Genomic DNA, 26611 nt, shown 5'->3' with positions numbered 1-26611 from the left:
AAAAACGTATTTCGGCATTATTTTTCGGATAAAGAAAAGAGGCACTGCTTATCCTTCTCGGATGTAGACCTGGGAAAGATTTCGAAAACTCTCTTTTACTGAAAATACATGTTACTCAGACATCTCTTGTGGTAGAGTTTACGACTTTGGCTTGTTTTTAACTTTACTGTTGTGGCCTGTCGGCCGCTGGCCCCTCCGGGAGACAAATCAGATGAGGAGGAGGCCTGGGAGTTGGGGTCAGCATCAAGGGAACCTGGGAGCTCCAAGGGGGAAGAGGGAATGGAGCTGGCAGAGAGAGAGAGACAGAGAGAGGCAGAGCCTGGGCCGTCCGTCAGCCCTCAGATGGAGAGTCAATAGCCCCCAGGTCTGGAGGTAGCAGATGAGGAAGAGGAAGAACAGCTGGGCCCAGTGCCTGCGGATGCACAGAAGGCAGAGGAGAGGAGAGCAGTGGAAATCTATGGGCCAGTCCTTGGGATGGAACAGCCACCGCTTGCTTTGAAAACTATCTTACTCGAATTCCTGGTCTCTTTTTTTACCGTGTCTAACCTAGTCCAATATTTTTTTAAACATTTAAAAGCCTGTTTCCAAAGAACTAAGTACATTGACTAGATTGAAGGAGCGAGGGGGGGGGGATTTCTGTAACCTATGGTCTGCCCCACGCTCCTGAAAATTGAAAGAATCCCATAATAATCACGCAGGGTTCTTATTTGACTTGCTTAAAGAACAAGATATCCAGTTGGGCAGGTGTGAGTCTAAAATAGCCTTGCCAAACAAATCTAAAAAAATAAAAATAAACACGGAGAAATAGTTTTACCAGCATAAGATGCCATATCCACGTCTATTTCAATCATTTGTGACTCGACAAAATTAAAAGAAATAAAATGTAAAACTCCCCATGCTGGGAAGCAATTAATAATCACCCCAGAGGATTTCTCAGGTGCCTGACCTAAATTATATTTGAATAGCAGAGAGCCGAGGTGGCGCAGTGGTTAAATGCAGCATTGCAGGCTACTTCAGCTGGCTGCTAGTTCAGCAGTTCGGCTGTTCAAATCTCACCGGCTCAGGGTTGACTCAGCCTTCCATCCTTCCGAGGTGGGTAAAATGAGGACCCGGATTGTTGGGGGCAATATGCTGACTCTGTAAACCGCTTAGAGAGGGCTGAAAGCCCTATGAAGCGGTATATAAGTCTAACTGCTATTGCTATTGCTTCGGTTGTTCTATGCAAATGCAACAGGCTTTCCACGCGGAGGCAAGGAGAGCACCACAAATGGCTAAACCAAAGTGACTTTACAGGTTTCTCAACATTTTAATTTTCCTAACATATATAACTGGATCTGCATTATTCTCCTATGAACAGGCTTTATATATAGCATGTATAAAGGAAGAAAGCCCATGGGGTAGGATGTTGTATTGCTGCAACAACTAGTACCGCATTTTTCAGAGTATAAGACGCTCCGGAGTATAAGACGTACCTTAGCTTTTGAGGAGGAAAATAAGAAGAGAAAAAATTCTGCCTCTGCCTACCAGCATCCATGGTATTCAGGTGACACATGGTAACTAGGTCAGCCAATGAATAGGCATAGCAACTAAGTCAGCCAATGAGGGCTATTTGGACTCTGAAATTTGCTGTGTGAGCAAGAAGGAGACAGGAAGGAGCCTGGCTTAGCCGAGAACTGAAAGTGAAACTGCTTGTTTTTTACTTATATTAACTGCTACTTTGGAAAACCTGCTTTTGGTAATGTACCGTGTTTCCCCGAAAATACGACCTGTCCTGAAACTAAGGCCTTGCCACATTTTTTGGGTGGGCAAAAATATAAGCCCCCCCTAAAAATAAGCCCCCTGGACAACCCCCCTCCTCTGGCCAGGCAGAGCACTGCTCACCGACCTAGCGGTATCCCAAAGACGCCAAGCCGCAAGAGCCGGGGGGAAAGGCGCTCATGTAGCTTGGCACCTTCGGGATATCGCTAGGTTGGGGAGTGGCGTTCTGCTTGGCCAGAGGGAGGAATTGCTGGGCGGCTGCTCCCTTGTGAGCAGGCTCCTGAAGAGCCGGGTATAGTCCCAGGGGTGAAGCAGCCATGAGGTGACCACGTTTACGAGCAGCGGCCCGGTGGGGAGGGGGGGTGTTTAAGATGCACCCAAATTTTCACCCTCTTTTTTGGGGGGAAAGGTGCATCTTATACTCTGAAAAATATGGTAATTTCTACTCTGGTTCAAGAGTAATTGGGCTCCTGATGTAAATGTTCACATTTTCCCTTCTGCTATTTATTTTGTCCTCCTCATGTTTTCCCCTAGGCTTCCCCAGCAACACGAAGCTGAGTCCTGGTCCCGATAAACCCCTTTTATTTAATTTATAGTGAATTCCTCTCCAGCAAATCCCTCTTTCCTCTCCTACAGTCTTTCAAGTTAGTTCACAATTACCAACTTTTATCATGCTTGGAGAATGACCAGGGTGATATCTTTCAGATGCTGCAATACCTGGCAAGAATGCAGGAATGAACATTGCCTCCTGCAAACTCCACTCCCCTTTCGCTCCTCTTTTATTTCCTCTGGGAGGGGCCATTCAATGTCCAGCTGTGGCCTTACTCCCAAGTTGACCCTTGTTCCTTAGCTGTTCCCTTCGTCTGGCAATTCTGTATTTGTGCACACTGGGAACAGGCTCCAGCTGTTCATCTGCCTCACTGATGTCTGACTCCGAAGGCAGCTGATAACTGTCAGACAGCCCTGGCCCCATCTCTGCACACAGCACTCGTCAGAGCCTTCCCAAGACTCCATGACTGGCCCATGTTCTTCCCCAACCTCCTCACTGCCCGAATCTGCTGCCAGCTCTGCTGGTCCCTGGCGGGCCACAACACGTCACTGACACAAATATGTCAAAATGGGATGGAAATTCATTCACAAAGTCATTAAGTAATAGCACTTGTAAATATACACAGAAGCATCAACGTGGGAGGAATATCAGAAAGCATTAACTCTGCTAGTGGTTACAAATAACACAAACTTTTACGGAAGATAGTGAAGATTATACTAACGTGTAAGAGGTCCAAATAAAACCACATCCAAGGCCTTCAGGTGAAGCTTCTGCCTGTGGCTCCAATCAATAATTTTCAACTGATACATCATAAACGCAGGTTCATTAACTGCTATCCTGTGCACAATAAAATGGGGATTTTAAGAATGCTGTCCTGAAAAGAACTCTTAAGGGCGTAACTAAAATGCATACTGTGTTGTGTTCAAAAATCTACAATCGCGGAGGCCCTGTGGTTTTCCAATCAGCCGTTTCATGGATTACAGGACAGAAATAACAAAATGTCTGTAATACACTAAAATAAATACAGGTAGTCCTTGACATATTGTCACAGTCGACCCCCAAATTTCTGTTGTTAAGTGAGAGACATTTGTTAAGGGAGTTCAGCCCAATTTTACAGTTGTTAAGGGAATCACTGCAGTTAATTAAGTTAGTAACCTAGTTGTTAAGTGAATCTGGCTTCCCCATTGACTTTGCTTGTCAGACGGTCCCAAAGCGGGAAATCACGTGACACCAGGACACCGCAACCGTCATAAATATGAGCCCATGGCCAAGTGCCTGAATTTTGATCCCAGGATCATGGAGATGCTGCAAAGGCCGTAACTGTGAAAAATGGTCATACAGTCACATTTTTCAGTGCCATTGTAACTTTGATTGGCCACTAAATGAACTTTTGTTAGTCTACCTGTACACAAAAATGTCCATCTGTGAGATTTGTGCAGCTGGCTAAAGAACATCCTGCATAAAGGATGGAACCGTCCTTCTCAATAATGTTATATCCTTCTCCTCCTCCTCTTCCAACTCCATCACCTCCTCATCTTCATCCTCATCCACAGCCACTTCAAAATCATCATCGGTGTTGTGGTAAGAGCAAAGACTTCATGTCCAGAAAGCTAAATTTGGTGTGTGTGTGTCTGTGTCTCTCTCTCTGTCTGTCTGTCCACATGTGCAATGTTTAAGGCTATAATTTTGTCCCTTAAATCCCTCATATATGAAATACAGGTTACAATATTCCCACTGAAGGACAGTGGCTGTGCTGTTGCACAAGAGACTTGTAGATTGATATAATTAGGCTTCCGACTTGTAGCCTTTAAAAATAATGGACATAAATGCCATGTAATCACATCTAATCATTACAGATATAATTGTGTCGTGTAAATACATAATCCTACACCGAAGAAAAGAATCTGTAAACAATATCTTAATATAAATATCTAAATTACTTTGGCATTGATATATTTCACTGTTCGTATTCGATGCACGCTGGAAGCATGATAAAAACAAACGAAGTATGTGTGTTTCCCAGAAAATGCTTTCTTTTTTTTAATATCCCAGTATCACTTATGTTGATTGCTTATTTAGTATCTGATGCCTATCACTGTGTTGATTTATGATGAATGTATTTGTATGACCTATTCTATTCTAACCTATCCTATTCTCCTCCATTCTATCCTATCCTATCCTACTCCATTCTATTTTATTCTATCTTATCCTATCCTATCCCTATCCCTATTCTATTCCGGAGCCACGGTAGAGCAGTGGTTAGAGTGCAGTACTGCAGGCACTTTACTTGGGGCTGCCCCTGAAGAGTGTTCGGAGACTACAATTGGTCCAGAATGCAGCCGCGTGAGCGATATCGGGTGTACCTAGGTATACCCACGTTACACCTATCCTCCGCGAGCTGCACTGGCTTCCCATCGGTCTCCGAACGCGATTCAAGGTGCTGGTCATTACCTTTAAAGCCCTACATGGCTTGGGACCTGGATATCTGCGGGACCGCCTCCTGCCACATACCTCCCAACGACTTATAAGATCACACAGGCTGGGCCTCCTTCTGGTACCGTCGACCGGGCAATGCCGGTCGGCGACTACTTGGGGGAGGTCTTTCTCTGTAGCTGCCCTGGCCCTGTGGAATGATCTACCCGCAGAGATCCGGACCCTTCCCATTCTCTCTCGGCCTTCCGTAAAGCCACTAAAACCTGGCTGTTCCGGCAGGCCTGGGGCTGTTGACCCCAAATACAGTCCAGCCCCACTTAGAATGGAGTGCATGGTGTGTTTTAAATCTATGTTTTTAAATCTATCTTTTCTTCTCTTCTTTCCTTTTTGATTTATGTTGTATTGTAAGCCGCCCGGAGTCCTATGGGATTGGGCTGCATACAAATGTTATTAAACTTCTAAACTTCTGCTGGCTAACGGCTGCCAACATTTTGGCAGATCAAATCTTACCAGGCTCAAGGTTGACTCAGCCTTCCATCCTTCCGAGGTGGGTAAAATGAGGACCCAGATTGTTTGGGGCAATATGCTAACTCTGCAAACCGCTTAGAGGGGGCTGTAAAGCACAATGAAGCAGTATATAAATCTAAGTGCTATTGCTATTGCTATTCTATTCCTCTTTCTATTCTAGTCCATATTCCTCCATTCTGTTCTGTTCTATTTGCTTTATTCTTTCCAAATAGTGATCAAGATGGACAATATCAAGGTACAACTTCTACTGAGATTAAGTAGATTGGAAAAAGGACCTTGGCAATGTTGTTCCTTTGACATTATTTTCTCTGAAATTCTTCTCGTACTGAGGAAGTTCGACAAATTCCACCAACCACTGAAGCGTCTCTTCTTGTGTCCAATTGTGAACTACAACAAATGTAAACAAACGTTATTCTCCACAGGCCTGATTATCAAGAACTGAATCCACAGTCCAAATATTTTTTTTTTGTTTAAAAAAAACCAAAACATGTTTAAGTACTTTACTGGCAAGTCTGCCGTTCTCATCATGCGCTCATCAGAACGAAGATTATCAAAAGATTATAAGCAAGTAATTCTTCAAAATGTTCCTTTATTAAAAAATTCCACGGCGTCTTTGAAACCTAAAATCTTGTGACCGATAAAATGTACTCTAAGAGCTTTCTGATCCCTGCCATCCTCTACTGCAGAACTTGGCTTCCGAATTGATTTGGGATCTTTTCCCACACACAATGGAGTCAATGTATTTCCTTCGGAATTCCTATACAAGTTGTGTAATTCTGGCATGTGTGTGACACCAAAGGAAGACAATGAGAATGACGGGTAAGAAGTCAAGAAACACAAGCGGTATATACCATGTTTCCCCGAAAATAAGGCCAAGCATTTATTTTGAGGGTCTTATTTTCTTTTGACCCCCGAAATAAGCGCTTGGCCTTATTTTCGGGGGAGGTCTTATTATTTTTGAGGTGCAGGAGGTAGCGAGCATGGTCCCCTCATGGCTGCTGCTGTGTTGCGATATTTTCAGAGAGGACTTATTTTTGAGGGAGGGCTTATTTTAGCGCATGCGCTCAAAAGCCCGATTGGGCTTATTATCCATGGAGGTCTTATTTTCAGGGAAACAGGGTAAATATTAAAGCACAAAAAGGTGCGGCATTTTCAATGAACTATGTTGGAGAAGGTGAAAAGGAAGGGAAGTAAAGATGGAAGGGGAGAGGGGAGGGGAGAGGACAAGAGAAGGGGAGGAGAGGAGAAGGGAAGAGAGGAGATGAAAGGAGAAGATGGAAGGGAAGCAAAGCGAAGATGGAAGGGAAGAGGGGAGGGGAGAGGGGAAGGGAGGAGAGGAGAAGAGAAAAGGAAAGGGAAGATGGAAGGGAAGGGAAGTGAAGATGGAAGGGAAGAGGGGAGGGGAGAGGGGAGAGGGGAAGGGAGGAGAGGAGAAGAGGAAAGGAAAGGGAAGATGGAAGGGAAGGGAAGATGGAAGGGAAGAGGGGAAGGGAGAGGGGAAGGGAGGAGAGGAGAAGATGAAAGGAAAGGGAAGATGGAAGGGAAGGGAAGAAGAGAAGGGAAGGAAGAGAATGCTATTTTTCTTCCTTTACATCTCTAAAAATTACACTTATGTTAATAAACACTGTCAACCATTGTCAACTTTTTCTAATGTTTGCTCCTAAGTTGTTTTTATTTCTGGTGTACTTTACTACCTGCTATTTATTGTCAACATTTTGTCGATGTACCATTTAAATCTGGAAAGTTCGGTTCAACACTGGCTCATCTCAAAACTCTTTCGGCCGTGCCATTTGGAAGCTGGTTTGGCAATCACCCCCAAACCACAGTTTTCCAGAAGATTCCATTTATGGTTCTCAACTCTGCACATCCCTAGCTGTTATTACCAAGCTTTTTTTCTTTTTTAAAAAAAACCTGCTGCTTTTATTGCAAAGAATGCTGAAATGCTTCAATATGAGGAACAGTACGTAAATAAATTAAGTGCTTAAAAACATCAGAGGTATCACTTTGTGAATTTAGATGTGTAAGGCTTCAGAAAAAAAAATAGCATTATTTTAGGGCGACAAATATGCAGCTGCTGATCCCAGCATCACTGGATTTGAATATTTATAAATGAACTATATTTAATATAAAGTAAGATGAGCTTGAAATCTCATTCTGGTACCTGACCAGTCAGCTAAACCTCAACTTATTTCTCTAGTCATAATTCTGAGGCAAATAAGAGTTTTTAAAAATCCTTCTCAAGTGAACTCAGTCACGAGAAGAATTTAGTGAAGGCCATAAAATTTTGCACATTATTGAAAGAGCGAAGAGTTCTGTCCGCCATAAAATTGATTTCTTGTGGGATCTGGCTGACGATCTGGCAAAGAATCATCATGCTATGTTCACTAAGAGATTATTAATCCTGCCAGAGAATTATCTCAAGGAGAGAGACGTAGAGGTGTCACTCCAGCAAATGCCTTTAAAAAGCCTCAACTACAATACCTGCAATGATAAACTGATTGAGACAGTTCCAATGGACATGCCTGATCATGATCAGGAGAGAGGGGTTGTGTGCATGGGCATGTAAAGTATATGTTTCTAGACTATGCAGAAAAAAATGCACTCTTAATTCATCAGTATGTCTATGAGTTGACAATGAAGCTCCTTATCTGTAGCATATATCACCGTATTGTCTCTTTGCAGAGTCTGCAGGGCAATGGCAACTTCGGATCCCTAACTGAAATTAGTTGCTAAATATGATGGTATTTTTGGGGCCAAATTTTTGGTCCCTTTCTGCTGTTGGAAGAAATATCCATCTGGTTCAGTTCCAAGACAGGAGAAAGGCACTGGAAACAAAATGGAGGCAGGAAACTGATTGGAACCAAATGATTTAAGGATGCAGCTGACTGCATGGAGTTGAGAGTGAGGGGTTTTTATACCTTCTCTTGGGCTTTGAACTTGAGCTTCCTGTTCCTGTGCAAGAACATGTATTCTATTTGGTGTTGCCGGACATTCATGGTGTCATGTACAAATCCTGGGACAGTGATGGCGAACCTTCATGCAGAAACATCACACACACACACACACACACACACACACACACACACACACACACGTGCTCAGCAGGGCCGCGATCTGGAAAAGCCAAACCTCAGGGTTCTAGCGCATATGCGCCCCTGACAATCAGCTGGCTGTTGCGCATGCGCTGGCCGGTTTTCGGTATTGCCCCACGCAAAGGGATTGCACTCCGGAAAAGCCGAACGCCTGGGTTCTGGTGCACATGCGCACCCAACAATCAGCTGGCCAGCGTGCATGCGCACACCGGTTTCTGGCACTGCCACAGACGCGAAGGACAGCTGATCGTCACATGTGCATGCGTGCCAGAAACCCAGAAGACAAACAGGCAAGGCCGCACGTGCTCAGTAAGGCAGTGGGTCTCAACCTTCCTAATGCCGCGACCCTTTAATACAGTTCTTCATGTTGTGGTGACCCCCAACCATAACATTATTTTCCGTATTTTTTCTAAAATATGTGTTTTCCAATGGTCTTAGGTGACCCCTGTGAAAGGGTCGTTCGACCCCCAAAGGGGTCCCGCCCCACAGGTTGAGAACCACTGTCCTAAGGGGTCATGTCTTAATCCCATCATCCTGGAGCTGGAGGGTTTTCGTTTTGTAGATAGGCTGGTTCCAACTTTCTCACAAAAACCTGAGATTGAGTCTGCTTTCTGTCTTTTTATTTTAAAAAAAATTGTTTCTCCACTTCTCATCCAGGGAAATATAATATTCTGCCTTTTTAATATTTCTGAAAATATTTCATTCTTCTAGGAGAGGGATGGGAGTCTTCCCACACTGCAAATCCGTTTCCCTTTCTTAATTTTTCCCTGCATGTGTCTGTGGAAGTACTCAGGTTGTCCCAAAGTTGCTTTCTTTTCTTTCTTTCTTCCTTCCTTCCTTCCTTCCTTCCTTTCTTTTCCTCGAAGACGTTTTGTTTCTCATCCAAGGAGCTTCTCTTCAGTTGGGAACTGAAGAAGAACTCAGAACGGAAGCTTCTTGGATGAGAAGAGAAACGTCTTTGAGGAAAAAAAAACAAAGAAGGCCCGTGGCCTCTTGAAAAAGAACGTTGGGTTCGCTTTCATCTCTAAGTTTTTGGCAAAAAAAATCTCCAACTTTTGAAGCGGGAAACTAAATGTAAGGGGGGAAATTCCCACAGAACTCTTCGGTGCATACCCCCTTTCTAAGCGCTTGTTGCACTGCTAAAATCTACAAAAAAAGGGGGGGGGGAATTGACAATCAAAGAGAAATAAAAATGAAGAGGATTCTGAAATTGCCATAATTAATAACATTATTACTATTGATCTCTCCAGTGGGGTCACCAGCAGCTTTATTATTAACTTCAGTGCTAGAATATGCACACTGCCATAACTCTCTTTTTCCCCCCTAAGATTTCATTACTGACATGTTGCTGCTAGTTGCGAAGTCGTGTCTGACCCATTGCAACCCCATGGTCAACGTTCCTCCAGGCCTTCCGGTTCTCTACCATCCTCTGGAGTCCATTGAAGCTCACGCCTGCTGCTTCGGTGACTCCATCCAGCCACCTCTTTCTCTGTCGTCCCCTTCTCTTTTTGCCCTCCATCTTTCCCAGCATGAGGCTCTTCTCCAGGGAGTCCTTCCTTCTCATTAGGTGGCCAACGTATTTTGAGTTTCCTCTTCAGAATCTGGCCTTCTAAAGAGCAGTCAGGGTTGATCTCCTCTAGGACTGACCGGTTGGATGGCCTTGCAGTCCAAGGGACTCGCAGGAATCTTCTCCAGCACCAGAGTTCAAAGGCCTCCATTCTTTGGCGCTCAGCCTTTCTAATGGTCCAACTTTCACAACCATCCATTGCAACTGGGAAAACCGTAGCCTTGACTAGACACACTTTTGTTGGCAGGGTGATGCCTCTGCTTTTTAGTTTGCTGTCTAGATTTGCCATAGCTTTCCTCCCCAGAAGCGTCTTTTAATTTCTTGGCTGCAATCCCCATCTGCGGTGATCTTGGAGCCCAGGAAAGTAAAATCTGTCACTACCTCCATTTCTTCCCCATCTATTTGCCAGGAATTGAGAGGGCTAGATGCCAGGGGAATAAGGGAATAAAACTAGAGTTCTTAATACGTTCAACTTCAACGTATAAATCAGTCAAGAAATAGTAAAGTATTGTTGATTAAAAATAAAACTTTAAATGGCTGTCTTATCAAAGAAGGAGCCTAACATGCTGTTTGTTATCTTTCTAGACAGGGTTCGGGCGGGAGCATAATTTGGCTACACATTCCTTTTAGGAAAGTTCAGAGAATCTGATGTTATTAGCACAATCTTTTTACATGGGCATTTTAAATCAAATCTATAGACAATTCAGTATGTAGGAGTGAATAAAAAGTTGGGGTAAGTGGAGGGAAAAACAAACGCATACTCTAATCTTTAAAACACGGGTTCACCACGAAGTCAAACATTATAAACGAGGGAAGTGTTTTTCCCACCGTCTTATTTTGCACCAGTCCAAAACAAAATAGGAACTTGTTTTGCAAAGGGGTGGCACTGACTATATACAAATGTAGCAGCAGAATTATATTCGTATAAAATAAATAACTGAGATGCCTTTAGCTCTCCAGGAGAAATTGTTTATAGATTGTTTACACGTTAATACCTAAAAGCAAAATGAAAGGTTAATTAAGTCCATCTGGCCATAATCGTTTGGGAATGTTTATGAATTTCTGTACCAAAGATCCATTTAGAGAACCAAGTAAATAAATACATAGTTTGCTTACAAGGAGACACACATTTTTATACATGATGTGCATGATTTGATTTGTTAAGACATTGGATAGTATTAAAATGTGTACATTTATTCCACCTACATGTAATAACAACAGGAATATTACGGTACCTACAAAAGCATTACCTACTGGTCTGGAATAATCATAGGTCCGTAATATTAATTAGAGAAACTAAGCCATCTTAATGCTTTTAAATATATGTTACCTGGGATCATTCTGCTACATGAGATAGTTTTGATATCCCAAAGCAGCTGCTTGCTTACATGAATTTAATTTAATTAACACTACTCAGTTATTGCCACAGAGAAAAATTCATAATTAATTATTCAACAATGAAGAAGGTCCTATTTGTTAAGAGTGCCAATACAATGGTCAAGTAACAGCTTTTCTAGCAGAATAACAAGGTTGTGTTTTACGACCATCTATATATTGGGTGCCTGATTCAACTACCCAGGTTATCTCATCTCCCTTCAATTTTCATATTTATTTTCCCTTGGCTGACAAAAGGGACAAATAGCTGTTTTCATTGGTTCTTCCCCAGGCTAAGATATTCTTTAACGTAGCCCATTTAAACGCACTTCCCTCATCCATCCTAGAGGACAGATTTTCAGCATTCCAACCAAGCCTCTGTTGTTACACCTCCCACAGCTTAATGCTCTGGCACCATTCTTCTAGTCCTGTGATGGCAAATCTATGGCATGCATGCCACAGGTGGAACGTGGAGCCATTTGTTAGGGCACATGAGGCGTTGCCCTGTTAGCTCCAGAATGCCAGCTGACTTCAGCCTTCACTTTTGGCCGTTTTTCGCCCTCTGGAGACTTCCCTGAAACGGGAATGAATTTCCGGTTTGTGCATTGGGCCATTTTTTGGCTTCAGGAGGCTTCAGGATGCTTCCTTGAAGCTTCCGAAGGGAGAAAAATGGCCCTAGAGGGAACCCAGAAGGTTAGGCGGAGGGGGAGACCATTTTGACCCTCCCCAGGCTCCTAAAAAGCCTCTGGAGCCTGGATAGGGTGAAAAACGGGTCCATCGCGAGAAAAAAGAAGGGGGTGCATGCATGCACGGGGGGGGGGGTGTCACACGCGTAGAATTATGGGTGTGGGCCCTCCCGCACACAACTCCCCGGTACTCCCCTCGTTTTTGGCACGCGATTCCAGTAAAATCTGTATTTTTTTAAATGAGCATTAGAGAGAATATTGAATTTGTTAGCAATCGCAAACCACACGGCAAACTGTCTTGAAATGCACAAATTTCAGTTAAGTGAGAATGCAAAAAACTGCCTGAAATATGGGAGATTAATACTTATGAATACTTATGAATTGGGAGTTGCTTTCCTAAACTGTACAAGGGGTTATTTAATCAATACTTGACATTCGCAAATGCAAACAGAAATTCCAAAAATCCCAAGCGTTATCCTTGTTGACTCAAGAAGATTTGTGATTTAGTTCTACATTAACTCTTGACCTGCATTTCCAAAATCGGATTTGATTCGACAGTTTAGGCCACGGGTGTCAAACTCAAGGCCCGCGGGCCAGATCCGGCCCACAATGTGTTCGGATCTGGCCCGCAGGGCCGTCCCAGTATACCCAGTGTAAAGAGAAAGATAAGGCCAGTGTGGCTTCAGACTGCTCTACCCAATGCAAAGAGGAAACATTCCAGCATTTGGGGGAGTGGCGTCAAGCTGGCCATGCCCACCCAGTCGGCCACACCTACCCAGTCGGTCATGCCCGGCCGGCCCCGAGGTCAACCACAGCCCTGATGCGGCCCTCAATAAAATTGGGTTTGACACCCTGGTGTAGGTGTAGGAGGGCAGAATTTAGGGACAGAGGCAAAAGAGGGATCAACCTAGAATCCTTATGTAGCCACAAGTGAACTTAAGTCAACCCCCCCCCCCCTCACGAAAGTCTTTGGCTCTTATCTAACTCCTTAGCATAAGCTAACCATTAGTTGAGAAGATTCCTGCACATAGGCTTCTAGCAATGAATCGGCTGAATTGAATCTTCATTACGTGGACCTGCTTTTTCACACCTTCTCCTACTTGCCTCCAAACGCTTACAACTCGTTTCGTAGTATATTCTGACAAAATATTAAAACCGTGACTTTAGCTCAAAAGTTCATCATTTCCCAAGGCGATCCAGGCCTAAAAGCAGGAAGCATTTTTTTTTTAAAAAAAAAGAGAGATTAATTTATGTTACGTTATTTACTTTGGCTTTACATGTTTCAGCTTTTGTTTTTAAATTGTATTGCATTAGATTGCTTTTTATTGTTATTAAACCCAGCGGAATGGACGGAGAAGGAAAATGCACAAAATGGGCGCCTTACCCTCGGATGTTTTCCAGCGTTTCCATAAATCCTCAATGGTGATGTGCTTATCTTCCCTGTGCAAGTGGCTGTGCTTATTAGACGCATCTTTAGAGTTCATACCTTGTCTGATAAACTAAAAAGAAAAAAGAAAATTGTGGTTTGAAACACATTATGTCAGGCAAGTTGTAAGGACGCAAACCAACGGTGCTCAAATTATTCTCTTCCAGGTTCAGGCAGACAAGGAATTTCCTTGTATATCTAATCACTAGCTGGATATCCGTGCTCCGCTTAGTGATCGAGCTCCTTTCCTCTTCCGTTCTCACCCTCAGGCTTGCCCCCCCCCCCCAGAGGCCTCTCCTATCTTATCCCGTTCTCTCCCTCAGTCTAACTCCTTAGCATTAGAGCATTTTTCAGGTTGGTAGGGCGATTAGAATGTCTAGGTTTAGGGCTGGATGAGGCTGGATGAGTCATGTGCTGGCCACACCCAAGTGGCAGTTGGAACAGAGTTCTTTTCAGGTGGGGAGGGGGAGTAGAACGTGTAACACCTTAGCATCAGAGCATGTTAATAATAATATAAGAAATACTAATGATCTGATGGTCATTTCGAAAAATCCTTTCTTGGTAAACACCTAGGAGCCAAGAGGAACCTATGTGCCAAATTTCAAGTTTGTAGGCTTTACATTTTTGGAGATTTTGTGATGCTGCATGAGTGGTATTTCGCTTTGATATATACATAGATTATTCTTAATCATTTGTTTAGATAGTTATTTTAAAAAATTGGAAATAATCCCTAAGCAGGGACAGACACCTAATATCATTTATTTATTTCAAATATGACACAACTGGACAATATTTCTCTTGGTCCATGTGCTACAAATACATTACCAACAGTGAAGAGCGACAAAAATATAGAGGAGAAAATAACTGGAACATGGACTGTTTGACGTGAACGTTCAAAATTGCAACAGCACTGAAAAAAGTGACTTGTGACCCTTTTTCAAGCTTACGACCGTTGTAGCATCCCCATGGTCACGCGGTCAAAATTTGTATGCTTGGCAACTGATTCCTATTTATGACGGTTGCTATGTCCCAGGATCACGTGATCCCCTTTTGTGACTTTCTGACAAGCAAAGTCACTGAGGAAGCTACTTCACTTAACAACCGTGTTACTAAATTTAATAACTGCAGTGAATTCTAAACAACTGTGGCAAGAAAGGTCGCACAATGGGGCAGAACTTCCTTTAAAAACTGTCTCACTTAGCAAGTTTCAAGTTTCAAGTTTATTAGAATTTGTATGCCGCCCACTCCCGTAGGGACTCTGGGCAGCTCACAACAGACAAGAAACATTTAATTTTAAAAAATAGAGATAAAAAATAAAAATACAGTATTAAAGTTCATGTCACTCATTCCATCTCTAAACGGGGCTGGATATCAATCAACAGCCCCAGGCCTGCTGGAACAGCCAGGTCTTGGTGGCTTTACGGAAGGCCGGGAGAGTGGTAAGGGTCCGGATCTCTGCAGGTAGATCATTCCACAGGGCCGGCGCAGCAACAGAGAAGGACCCCCCCCCCGGGGAGTCGCCAGACATTGTCTGGCTGACGGCACCCGGAGGTGGCCCAACCTGTGCGATCTTGTTGGTCGTTGGGAGGTAAGTGGCAGGAGGCGGTCTCTCAGGTAGCCAGGTCCTAAACCATGAAGGGCAACAGAAATGTTGTGGGATTCAAATAATTTAGCAATCGGTTCTTTGCCCTAATGATTTCTTCCAACAACCAGTTCACCAAACTGCTCAGAAACTTAACAACCAGTTCTCCCAAAGTGGTGCAAACTAGCTGAATCCCACCACTGGTTGTAAGTCGAGGGCTAGCCACCTCTATACACACCTGCAAATTCTCCCACACAATTCAATAGCCTATAATTATAATTATAATTATTCCTATTTTTGTTTTTGGGAAGTCACACTGACTAACAGTGTCCTCCCCTCAGTAGTAGTAACAGGGAGAGGGATCTTGGAGTCCTAGTGGACAACCATTTAAATAGGAGCCAGCCGTGTGCAGCAGCTGCCAAAAAAGCCAACACAGTTCTAGGCTACATAAACAGAGGGATAGAATCAAGATCACGTGAAGTGTTAATACCACTTTATAATGCCTTGGTAAGGCCACACTTGGAATACTGCATCCAGTTTTGGTCACCACGATGTAGAAAAGATGTGGCGACTCTAGAAAGAGTGCAGAGAAGAGCAACAAAAAGGATTAGGGGACTGGAGGCTAAAACATATGAAGAACAGTTGCAGGAACTGGGTATGTCTAGTTTAATGAAAAGAAGGACTAGGGGAAACATGATAGCAGTCTTCCAATATCTGAGGGGCTGCCACAAAGAAGAGGGAGTCAAACTATTCTCCAAAGCACTTGAGGGTAGGACAAGAAGCAATGGGTGGAAACTAATCAAGGAGAGAAGTAGCTTAGAATTAAGGATAAATTTCCTGACAGTTAGAACAATTAATCAGTGGAACAGCTTGCCTCCAGAAGTTGTGAATGCCCCAACATTGGAAGTCTTTAAGAAGATGTTGGATAGCCATTTGTCTGAAATGATATAGGGTTTCCTGTCTAGGCAGGAGGTTGGACTAGAAGACCTCCAAAGTCCCTTCCAACTCTGCTATTCCATTCAGCAAAACCACCATCAAGAAGAAATTAAAATTTTAGAGCAGACAACTAAGACACAATTAAAAATACAATGTCACCAGTGGTGGGTTTCACATTTTGTTACCATCTGTTCGCTGGGGGTGCACGCACCATCTCTGCGCATGCACCTGGCCTTCTGCGCATGCGCTTCGCTCGTGCGCCCCTTCCGTGCATGCACCCATCATTAAAAACGTGCCTGCACCTGCCCTCAAAAATTAAATAGGACTTTTTTTCTTTTTATTATTCTTTTCTTTTTTGTTCTTTATTTTTTTTTATTTTTATTTTTATTTTGTAACTTCTAATCTATTTGGTTTCAATATACTCCAGACTTTGCTTGATAAAGAACAATGCCGGGAATGGGACCTGGGAAGTCGGAAGGGGGTCAGGGAGGGGGGTTCAGGGGGTGGGTGGGGGGGAGGGTGGAAATATAGACTCAATTTTCAGAACAATGAATGCACTTAGATACTGTTGCTTTTTTTTTCCTTTTTTTCTTTTCTTCTTTCTTTTCCTTTTATTTTTCTTTTGTTTTAGTACAAAACAAATAGACCAATGAATACTAGAAATACACCGAAGCGAGGTGTAGAGGGAAAGAAGAGGGGGGAATTAAGAGGGAGTGAGAAGGGAATGTAAGGAGGGTGAGATGGTGGGAAGGGGAGAAAGGAATGGCTGAGGGGGAGGGGAAGTAGAAGAGGGGATTGTTGGAAGGGAGAAATGAAAGTTGGAGGGGTAGAAGGAAGGGTGTATGTAGAAGTGTTATGAGTTGTTTATTGCTTCTTCTTTTTTTTAACTGCACAGTATTTAAGTGATTGTATAAAGGAAAATGAAAATGTAATAAAAGAATCTTTGATTTAAAAAAAAATTAAATAGGATGGCACAGAGCCGGGGCGGGTGGGAAGGCGTACCAGCGATTTCCACTACCGCTTCAGCCGAACCAGTCCAAACTGGCTGAATACCACCTCTGGTTATAACCCTCAGAATTCCCTACTTTCTTGAAGCAGAAATCTGTGCTGGATAGCGCTACTTTTACATGTTAAGTAGGTTTTTATTTGTACATATACTGTAGGTGAAATTGTAAAGCTTCTACAATTGCAAGCTTGATGGATGATGTCCATGTAGAATATGAAATTAATCTGTCTTTGCCCTTTTCCTGGGCAATTTTTTTTTTAATTTATCTTTCTGTAGCCTAAAGCTATGGGGTTCCCTGGTAGACTTCTATCTAAACAGACCAAAGGCCTGTTTAGCTTCCTAACTCAGACAAGACTGCCTCGTTTTGCTGTGTTTTGCATATTTGTGGGTGTGGGTGCCATATGCGTATGCCATGTACTTACAAAAAGTGCCTGTAAAAAAGACCCTTCATTTGCCTCCGCTGCTTCCCCCTCAAAAAAGTTATCTAGTTTCATATATCATTTTTTTACTCTTATAAAAAGACCAGACAAATTAAGAGAAAAGGAAGGAGGGAGGAGAAATAAGAGGGAGACAGGAAGGAAGGGAGGGAGGAGAGGTGAGGGGACAGGAAGGGAGGAGAGAAGAGAGAAGAGAGAAGAGAAGGGAAGGGAGAGGAGAGAAGAGAGAAGAGAAGGGAAGGGAGAGGAGAGAAGAGGAGAAGGGAGGGGAGGGGAAAGAAGGGGAGGGAAGGGAAGAGAAGGGAGAGGAGAGGAGAGAAGAGAGAAGGGAAGGGAAGGGAGAGGAGAGAAGAGAGAAGAGAGAAGGGAAGGGAAGGGAGAGGAGAGAAGAGAGAAGAGAGAAGGGAAGGGAGAGGAGAGAAGAGAGAAGAGAGAAGAGAGAAGAGAAGGGAAGGGAAGGGAGAGGAGAGGAGAGAGAAGGGAAGGGGAGAGGAGAGAAGAGAAGAGAGAGAAGAGAAGAGAAGGGAAGGGAGAGGAGAGAAGAGAGAAGAGAAGGGAAGGGAAGGGAGAGGAGAGAAGAGAGAAGGGAAGGGAAGGGAAGGGAGAGAAGAGGAGAGAAGGAAGAGGAGAGGAAACGGGAAGGGAGAGGAGAGGAGAGAGAAGGGAAGGGAGAGGAGAGAGGAGAGAAGAGAGAAGAGAGAAGAGAGAAGAGAAGAGAAGGGAAGGGAAGGGAGAGAAGAGGAGAGAAGGAAGAGGAGAGGAAACGGGAAGGGAGAGGAGAGGAGAGAGAAGGGAAGGGAGAGGAGAGATGAGAGAAGAGAGAAGAGAAGGGAAGGGAAGGGAGAGAAGAGGAGAGAAGGAAGAGGAGAGGAAACGGGAAGGGAGAGGAGAGGAGAGAGAAGGGAAGGGAGAGGAGAGAGGAGAGGAGAGAGAAGAGAGAAGAGAAGGGAAGGGAAGGGAGAGGAGAGGAGAGGAGAGAAGAGAGAAGGGAAGGGAAGGGAGAGGAGAGGAGAGGAGAAGGGAGGGGAGGGGAAAGAAGGGGAGGGAAGGGAAGAGAAGGGAGAGGAGAGGAGAGGAGAGAAGGAAGAGGAGAGGAAAAGGGAAGGGAGAGGAGAGGAGAGAGAAGGGAAGGGAGAGAAGAGAAGAGAGAAGGGAGAAGAGAAGAGAAGGGAAGGGAAGGGAAGGGAAGGGAGAGGAGAGGAGAGAAGGGAGAGGAGAGGAGAGAAGGAAGAGGAGAGGAAAAGGGAAGGGAGAGGAGAGGAGAGAGAAGGGAAGGGAGAGGAGAGGAGAGAGAAGGGAAGGGAGAGGAGAAGGGAGGGGAGGAGTGAGAGGGGAGGAGAGAAGAGAAGGGAAAGGAGAGAAGAGGAGATCCTTATTCAGAAGCTACAATGTGGATGGTGAAAATAATAACAATAAAAGAAGTTGACCAAAAAGTGCATCACCCAATTATCTGCCGCAAAAAAGATCACACAGACTGACTACAAATAACAACAAAATAAAAAGGTAACAATGGTGCATTGGGATACCTGCAACAACAACAAAAAGAGCCGCTTGCCTCGAAGCAGAACTGGTGGGACCACAAAATAGACAAGTCCATAGAAAGCGAGAAAGCTTAAGCGGCTCTGGGAGTTCAGAATTCAAACAGGCACGAATATTAATAAACAACAGGAGCCTATTCCCAGGGGGCTCGGGAAAGACAAAACCGCCAAATCCACTCTGAACACCTGGCTGACTATGTGACCAACCATAATGAATTAAATTTATATGCCTCTGACTCTAAATTCACAAGCCGCCATCCCTTTTCAAGTAAAGGACAGCCTCTTTCATTTTCAACCATTCACCTGAGGCTTCTGAGAGGCAAAAGGCAACTCTCAATTTAGAGTAATTATTTAGAGCAGGGGGAAGAAAACTCTCTTCTTGCAGTAGAGCATTAAGCTTCCAGAAGAGGGGAGAAGGTACTGTTTTAGTACCTGAATCTCGGGAACTAACCTGCGCTATAGCGAGCATTCTTGTCAAAGTCAGCACTAAAGTTTTATTCAAGGACAAGAACAGACTTGCAAAGGTATGTGGCAATTATAATGCTGTGCGGCTAAATGTGTTCCAAATAGTAAATTGTAATAATCCCCCGATTGCCAATTTCAATTTGCCTTATCGTCTGATCCTTGTAGAGCAGGGGGAGAGGATGTCAAACTCAAGGCCTGTGGGCTGGATCTGTCCCGCAGGTCCCGCCTGGAAATAGCAAAGGACCAGCCCGCAATGCCTCTAGCGGTCAAAATGGGGCATGGGGGGGGGCATGGGCCACCCCTCTGCGGCACGTTTTTGGCCTGGACGGCCTCCTGCAGTACTGAGACGGCCAAAACAGGCTTCAGGGGGGCACCCCATTTTGGCCGACAAAGTGCTACAGGAGGTGTCCATACCATCTTCCTACCCCACAGCCTGCTGGGCCGTGGAGAAGAACTACAGCATTGATCCAGTCCTCGAAGAAATCCCTTATTGTAAGAAGTACAGGTAATCTGTTTACCCACCTTGCTAAAAAGCAAGTCAGGAGTTGCAAGATCCCTTCCAATTCTGTTATTCTATTCTATTCTATTCTATTCTAAGGTTACAACATACTTAAAATAAGAATTGCTCAATCTTGCCTAAACAAACCCAACTATTATTTGCACACTACTTTTAAAACAGGAAGGATGTTGTTTTTTTCCCCTTCCTGCCTTTGAGGTCCAGTGATTAGCCTTCTAACACCTCCAGCTAGGTTTCAGAAAGTTTTCCAAGATCTGAGGGACTCCTTAGTCCTTTTAACAGCTGCATAAGTCCAGCAGCTGTGGCATTCCTAAGCTTCATTTGCAGTTCCTTCAACATGCCACAAGACATCCAATGAATTATTAAGCCCCAAAGCCAGGAAGAAGCATGAATGAAATTGGTCTGGGAAGGATTTACAAAGGACAAACTTTAAATTGCCGGGACAGTGTAGTATTTGAAAGAAACGGGAAAAGTTGACTTTTACATTTCTGGAACAGAGATAGAGCTATGGGTGATAGATATCAAGAGGGACGTCCAGTCTTTGATTGATAGTCTCCAAAGCACTTGAGGGCAGCAGAGGAAGAAGCAATGGATGGGAAATTATCAAGGACAGATCCAACTTAGAATAAGAACAATTAACTAATGCAGGGGTCGGCAACCTTAAACACTCAAAGAGCCATCTGGACCCATTTCCCACAGAAAAGAAAACACCGGGAGCCACAAAATCCTTCTCGTGCATGACTATTTCCTGAGTAGAATTAAAGGTTTTGTTTTCTTCTGAAACTTTTCTTGGATCGATCCATGGTTGGTCGAAAAATTCAACAAATCGCATGCTGGCGGGTGTCATACATTGGCGGTTGTGACACATATTTTGAGCAAGAGGGAGCCGCAGCAGAGGGATGAAAGAGCCACATGCGGCTCCAGAGCCACGGTTTGCTGTCCCCTGAACTAGTGGAACAGCTTGCCTTCAGAAGTTGTGGGTGCTCCATCCATGGAGGTTTTTAAGGAGAGATTGGACGACCATTTGTCTGACAAAGTATAGGACCGGGCTAGTGAACCTGTGGCACGCAGAGCCCTCTCTGCAGGCACGTGGACAGTTGCCCCAGCTCAACTCCACTGTGCATGTTCGTGGGCCTCCCACCACCCAGCTGATTTTCCAGTCTCTTCCATGCATACATGGGTGCGGGGCACTTGTGTGAGAGGCACACGCATGCACAGGGGGCGGGGGGGGGGGTCATGAGCGCATGCACAGGGAGTGGGGAGTCACACATGCATATGGGGAGCAGGGGGGTAATGTGCTTGCGTGGGGGCGGGAACCACCTGCACATGTGTAAGTGCATGGGGGAGCAAGGGGGAGTGTGGCACCCCCCCGCAGCCTGTTTTTCATCCCAAGAGGGTGCAGGGAGGCCTAATAGGCCCAAAACAGGGTGCAGGGGGATGCGCCCCTCCCCATGTCCCGTTTTTGCTCCCAGGAGGCTGCAGGAAGCCCTACTAGGCCCAAAATGGGGCACAGGGAATTGCGCACACATGCACGGAGGTGTCACAGGAGGTCGCACATTCCTGCAAGGGGGGGTGTCTCGTGCACACATTGCATTATGGGTGCGGGTGCACCCACGTGCTATCGCGCATACACTCTTGTGCTTTTGGCATGCTACAACAAAAACATTACTCATCACTGGTATAGGGTTTCCTGCTTGAGCAGGGGGTTGGATTAGAACAGTGTTTTTCAACCTTTTTTGTGCAAAGGCACACTTTTTTTCATGAAAAAAATCACGAGGCACACCACCATTAGAAAATGTTTAAAAAATGTAACTCTGTGCCTATATTGACTATATATAAAGTAATTTTCCCACGGCACACCTTACACTATGTCACGGCACACTAGTGTGCCGCGGCACAGTGGTTGAAAAACACTGGATTAGAAGACTCCCAAGGTCCATTTCAACTCTGATATTTTGATATACTGTATATTCCGCCGTATAAGGCGACTGGGCGTATAAGACGACCCCCGACTTTCAGGCACCCGCAAGCCGGCTGAAGGCCTCCACATTGCCGGGCTTTCGTAGTTTGAGCTCAGCGCCTTCCTCCTCCAGACCTCCAGCCAGACCTTACTAAGCCATCCCAGTGCTCATCCATCCACGTGCCCAGACAAGGAGCACCGAGATTATCGACTGAAAGGCCGGCATCTGCGCTGGTGACAGCGCGACTTTTTGCTTGGTGGCGTTGCTTTTTCATTTCTTTTGGTTTTTTGGTATACCCGGCGTATAAGACAACCCCTGATTTTTGGAATATTTTTTTTGGGGTGGTGGTGTTAAAAAGTCTTCTTATACGCTGGAAAATAAGGTAGTAAGACTTTATTAAAGCTAGGATTTTCATCTGCACAGCAATAACCATTAAGCAAATTTTCTTTTTGTCCTTTATTTTCATTTGGCAAGCCTGTTCTTCCATTGGCAGGTCATCTTTAGAATGCAACATTCACAGTCACTTGAGGATATGAAAATGTTAAAACCCTCCAGTTAGAAACATACCCTTGTATACCAAAAACAGAGAGCCAACCCTTAATTTAAAACAATCTTGCAGAAAAGATTGCATGGAATAAGGATATGAACAGAGAAAAAATGGGATACACCATTCACAATAAGGAGATATCCAGGGCTCTGTTTTATTCCATTAGAATTAGCATCCCTTATTGGCCAAGTGTGAGTGGACACACAAGGAATTTTTCTTCGGCGCAGAAGCTCTCCGTGTACATACAAGCCACAAGTGATAAATCATGATCACAGCCATCGTAAAACTGCATTCATCGTAAATCATTAGATACAACACTGAGTGATAGTCATCGGATACCAAATAAGCAATCAACATAAATCATATTAGGATACTAAATAAAACAACAGAAATCGTAAAGGTACAAGCAGCAAAGTTATAGTCGTAAGAGATAAGGAGATAGGAAAGATGAGAAGAAGAATATTTGCAGCGATTCAGTGAGTGTTGTGGAAATTAGTTGTTTAGCAGAGTGATGTTATGGGTGGAAAAAATTGTCCTTGTGACTAGTTGTTCTGGCAACTAGATGCAAGGACAATTTTTTGACAGTTTATTTTAACAGGGGATGCATAATTGGATATTATTTGCATATAGAAGATACCTCACGCCATACTTGGACAACATTACTGCAACAGAACTTTGAAACAGAAAAGATGGTTTAATTTTAGACTGGACTTTAAATCCCTTCAGCTCTAACTCTTTCAGGTCTACAAAATTTTGACTCGTGTACCGGTAGTCCTTAATTTACAATCACACATTTAGTGACTGTTCAAAGTTACAACAGCATTGCAAAAAACAACAATTTTGGACTGTTTTAGGGCTGTTTTGTGGCCTCCCCGTGGTCAAAATTTGGAGGTTTGGTAACTGGCATGTATTTATTTTGGATAAATGTGATTCTCTTTTGTGACCTTCTATGAAACAAAGTCAATCGGGAAGCTGGATTCACTTAACAATCCTGTTGCTATTCTAACATCTGCAGTGATTCACTTAACAACTGTGGCGAGAAAGGTTGTAAATTGGGGCAAAACTCACTGTCTTTACTTAGCTGCAAAATTTGGGGTTCAATTCTGGTCATGAGTCCAGGACTATTTGTATAAATTTTAGCATTCCTGGGTAGAAATAATATGCCTACATTTGGCTCTCTTATACTTTCAAGAGATTTGAAATGGATTATTCGCAATAATACAAATATGTAACGTATGTTTCTTATGCATCACAATATTTTCTTCAATATAAAGTAAAAGGAATTTATGTAATTCAAAAATCTAAATTAAAAAGGTTTGGGTAAAAGGCTTTTTTTAAAAAAAAATTGAATAATACTGCAGGAATACTTCCAGTATACTGACATTTCCAAATGAGATCTGGAATACGAAATATACTTTTTGGCTTCATCTTAAGATGAACATATGTTAAAATAGATTATTATGTTCATGCATGCCTTTACCAGCAGTAGCTCTTGAGTAAAGATTTGCAAGCAAAGTGCCTAAAATTACAAACTAAATCAGTGTTTCTCAACCTTGGCGACTTTAAGTCCTGTGGACTTCAACTCCCAGAATCCCCCAGCCAGCACAGCATAAAGGGGGGGGGGAGGAGGAGGAGGAGGAGGAAGAAGGAGGAGGAAGGAGGAGGAAGAAGGAGAAGAAGGAAGAAGAAGAAGGAAGGAAGGAAGGAAGGGAAGGAGGAGGAGGAAGGAGGGAAGGAAGGAACGGAGGGAGGGAGGGAAGGAGGAGGAGGAGGGGGGGGAGGGGAAAAATAGTCTCAAAATGAATATTATTTTCCGGTTAATTTACATTCTGAGAGGAATTCCGGTGTTCAGAAAATAAACTCTTTGTTTCGAAAATGTTTATGGAGTGATATGCTTCCGAGAAGATTTGTAAAGAATCCAATTCATGAGTGAGGATGTGATTTGCGACATCTAGAGCGGTTTCATCAAGCTTCTGTATTGTCAAGTATTAAAAACTGGAAGCACACAATTGGTGTTAATTTTAATTTTCTAATTTGATGTCAGGAGAGAGGCTGGCCAAGCCAGAGAGAAGAGTCAAGGGGAAAATTTATGACTGTGTGCATGAAGGTTTACATTAGATAATTGAAGAATTGTAACTGTTGTTGTAATAGCATATTAAACTTTATAAAGGGGGGGGGGGAGATTTTCTGCTGTACACCTATCTTTAAAAAAATGCTATGGTTTATTTTTATTATGTGTGCACTTTTGCATTTTGTTCTCTTTTTTTTCTTCTTTTTCTGTTGTTATTTGGGAAAGCAATACAATTCTATTAAAAACGCCCTGCTTCCTAATGCAGAAGAAAAACGCCGATCTACACATACACAAACCTTTAAAGCATCCTTGCTTACCTCCAGAAGTTGTGAATTTTCCAACACCGGAAGTTTTGAAGAAGAGATTGGACAACCATTTGCCTGAAATGGTACAGGGTTTCCTGCCTGAGCAGGGGGTTGGACTAGAAGACCTCCAAGGTCCCTTCCAACTCTGTTATTCTATGCTATGCTATGCTATGCTATGCTATGCTATACACTATACTATTCTATATTACATCCCATTATTCTGTCCTATCCTATCCGAAGGTGCTTTTTTCAAAAGGCAACTGGACTTCGTTTTTTCCTGAAGTAGTTTCGCTTTTCATCCAAGAAGCTTCAGTCAGAACTGAAGAAGCTTCCTGGGTGAGAAGCAAAACCTCTTCAAGGAAAAACCAGAAATTCCAATTGCCTTTTTTTTGGGGGGGGGGGGGGGAGGAGAAGCACTTTTGGGACAACCATGACCTGGATGACTGAGAATCTAGCTTTAAAGCAATTAGAAAAGCCATTCAAGTGGTAAAGAATCCTATTCTGTTTATACATCGGTAACTGCCTCAAATCTGCAGCCGTTTTAATGAAGTGAGGAAAATACATGGGAGTTGCATTCTCAGCCCCCATTTCAAATCTGATTCAGCCCAAAGCGTTTTCCGCGTTATGGGAGGAAGAGATGGGCACAGTCTTGAGGCCCTTCTTGTAACCCAAGCTGCCCTCAATGCCGAGGAGCAGAAGCAGCTGAGCAATTGACACCTTCTTCTTCATTTCACAGAGTCTGCTGTATTCGGGGAGGGCAAGGCACTCAGTGGCCCATGAAACATTCAGCCTTCATCTGCAGCCTTCCTCCCTCTTCTCTAAGTTTAGCATCCTGGAAGTAAAGCGTAGCTTATCGGAGGTGACTGAATAAAACAGAGCATTTAAAACCACGGCAAACGAACTTTCATTTGGCCAAAAGCAGGAACGGAAAAAAACCTACGGAGAAGGTCCTCTCGCCTCCTGCTTCTCTAATAATCTTCACTTCAGGTTGCTAAATATAGAAATTCACTTGCTGCCCTGGCCAAGGTTGAATGCCACTAACCGATCCTTGCAATCAGGTAGCAGAAAGCACATACTGTAGTCAAATAAACTGCCCAAGATTGAAAGCTCAGGGGAAATCACACAAACAGAGGGAAGGGGAGAAGAGACAAACAGGAAATGAAAACAGGAGACATAAATCAGGATTTTAAAAGCTCAATGGCTGATACACTGATAACCAAGGGGATAGGCCAGCAATAATAAATAAATTACATTACTGTAACGCGCTCTACATGGGGCTGCCCTTGAAGAGTGTTCGAAGACTCCAGCTGGTCCAGAACGCAGTCGTGCAAGCGATCGTGGATGCACCCAGGTACACCCACGTCACACCTAGCCTCCGCGAGCTGCACTGGTTACCCATTAGTCTCCGGATACGCTTCAAGGCGCTGGTCGTTACCTGTAAAGCCCTTCATGGCATCGGACCTGGGTACCTGAGAGACCGCCTCCTGCCGATTACCTCCCATAGACCGATTAGATCACACAGGTTACGCCTTCTCCGGATCCCATCTGCCAGCCAGTGTCGGCTGGCGATTCCCCGGGGGAGAGCCTTCTCTGTTGCAGCTCCAGCCCTCTGGAACGATCTCCCCGTGGAGATCCGGACCCTCACTACCCTCCCGGCCTTCCGCAAAGGCGTTAAGTCCTGGCTGCTCCAGCAGGCCGGGGGGCTTTCGAAATATCCAGCCCCTCGGAAATTGTGACTGTTGTATATTTTAATATGTTGTCTTGTGTATTATCCCCCTCCCTTGTTTTATTGTAAGCCGCCCGGAGTCCTTCGGGAGTGGGCGGCATACAAG

General features: G+C 44.0%; 1 protein-coding gene across 1 annotated transcript in view; it reads right to left on the bottom strand.

The window, feature by feature from the left end:
- STIM2 (stromal interaction molecule 2) overlaps positions 1–26611 on the bottom strand; it is a 106664-nt gene that overhangs the window by 17762 nt on the left and 62291 nt on the right. The window contains exons 3-5 of the mRNA XM_087724797.1: positions 13373–13487; positions 5545–5656; positions 3030–3145 (exon numbers count right to left, since the gene is read on the bottom strand). Coding sequence (XP_087580923.1) covers positions 3030–3145; positions 5545–5656; positions 13373–13487 — 343 coding nt within the window. The remainder of the gene's footprint in view (positions 1–3029; positions 3146–5544; positions 5657–13372; positions 13488–26611) is intronic.

The sequence above is a fragment of the Thamnophis sirtalis genome, unplaced genomic scaffold (assembly GCF_051295495.1).
Source record: "Thamnophis sirtalis isolate CommonGarterSnake01/CBP01778 unplaced genomic scaffold, rThaSir2_p1.2 scaffold_10, whole genome shotgun sequence".
In the NCBI taxonomy this organism is placed as follows: Eukaryota; Metazoa; Chordata; class Lepidosauria; order Squamata; family Natricidae; genus Thamnophis; species Thamnophis sirtalis.
The sequence above is the reverse complement of the archived record's forward strand: the minus strand, read 5'-3'. Positions and strand labels throughout refer to the sequence as shown.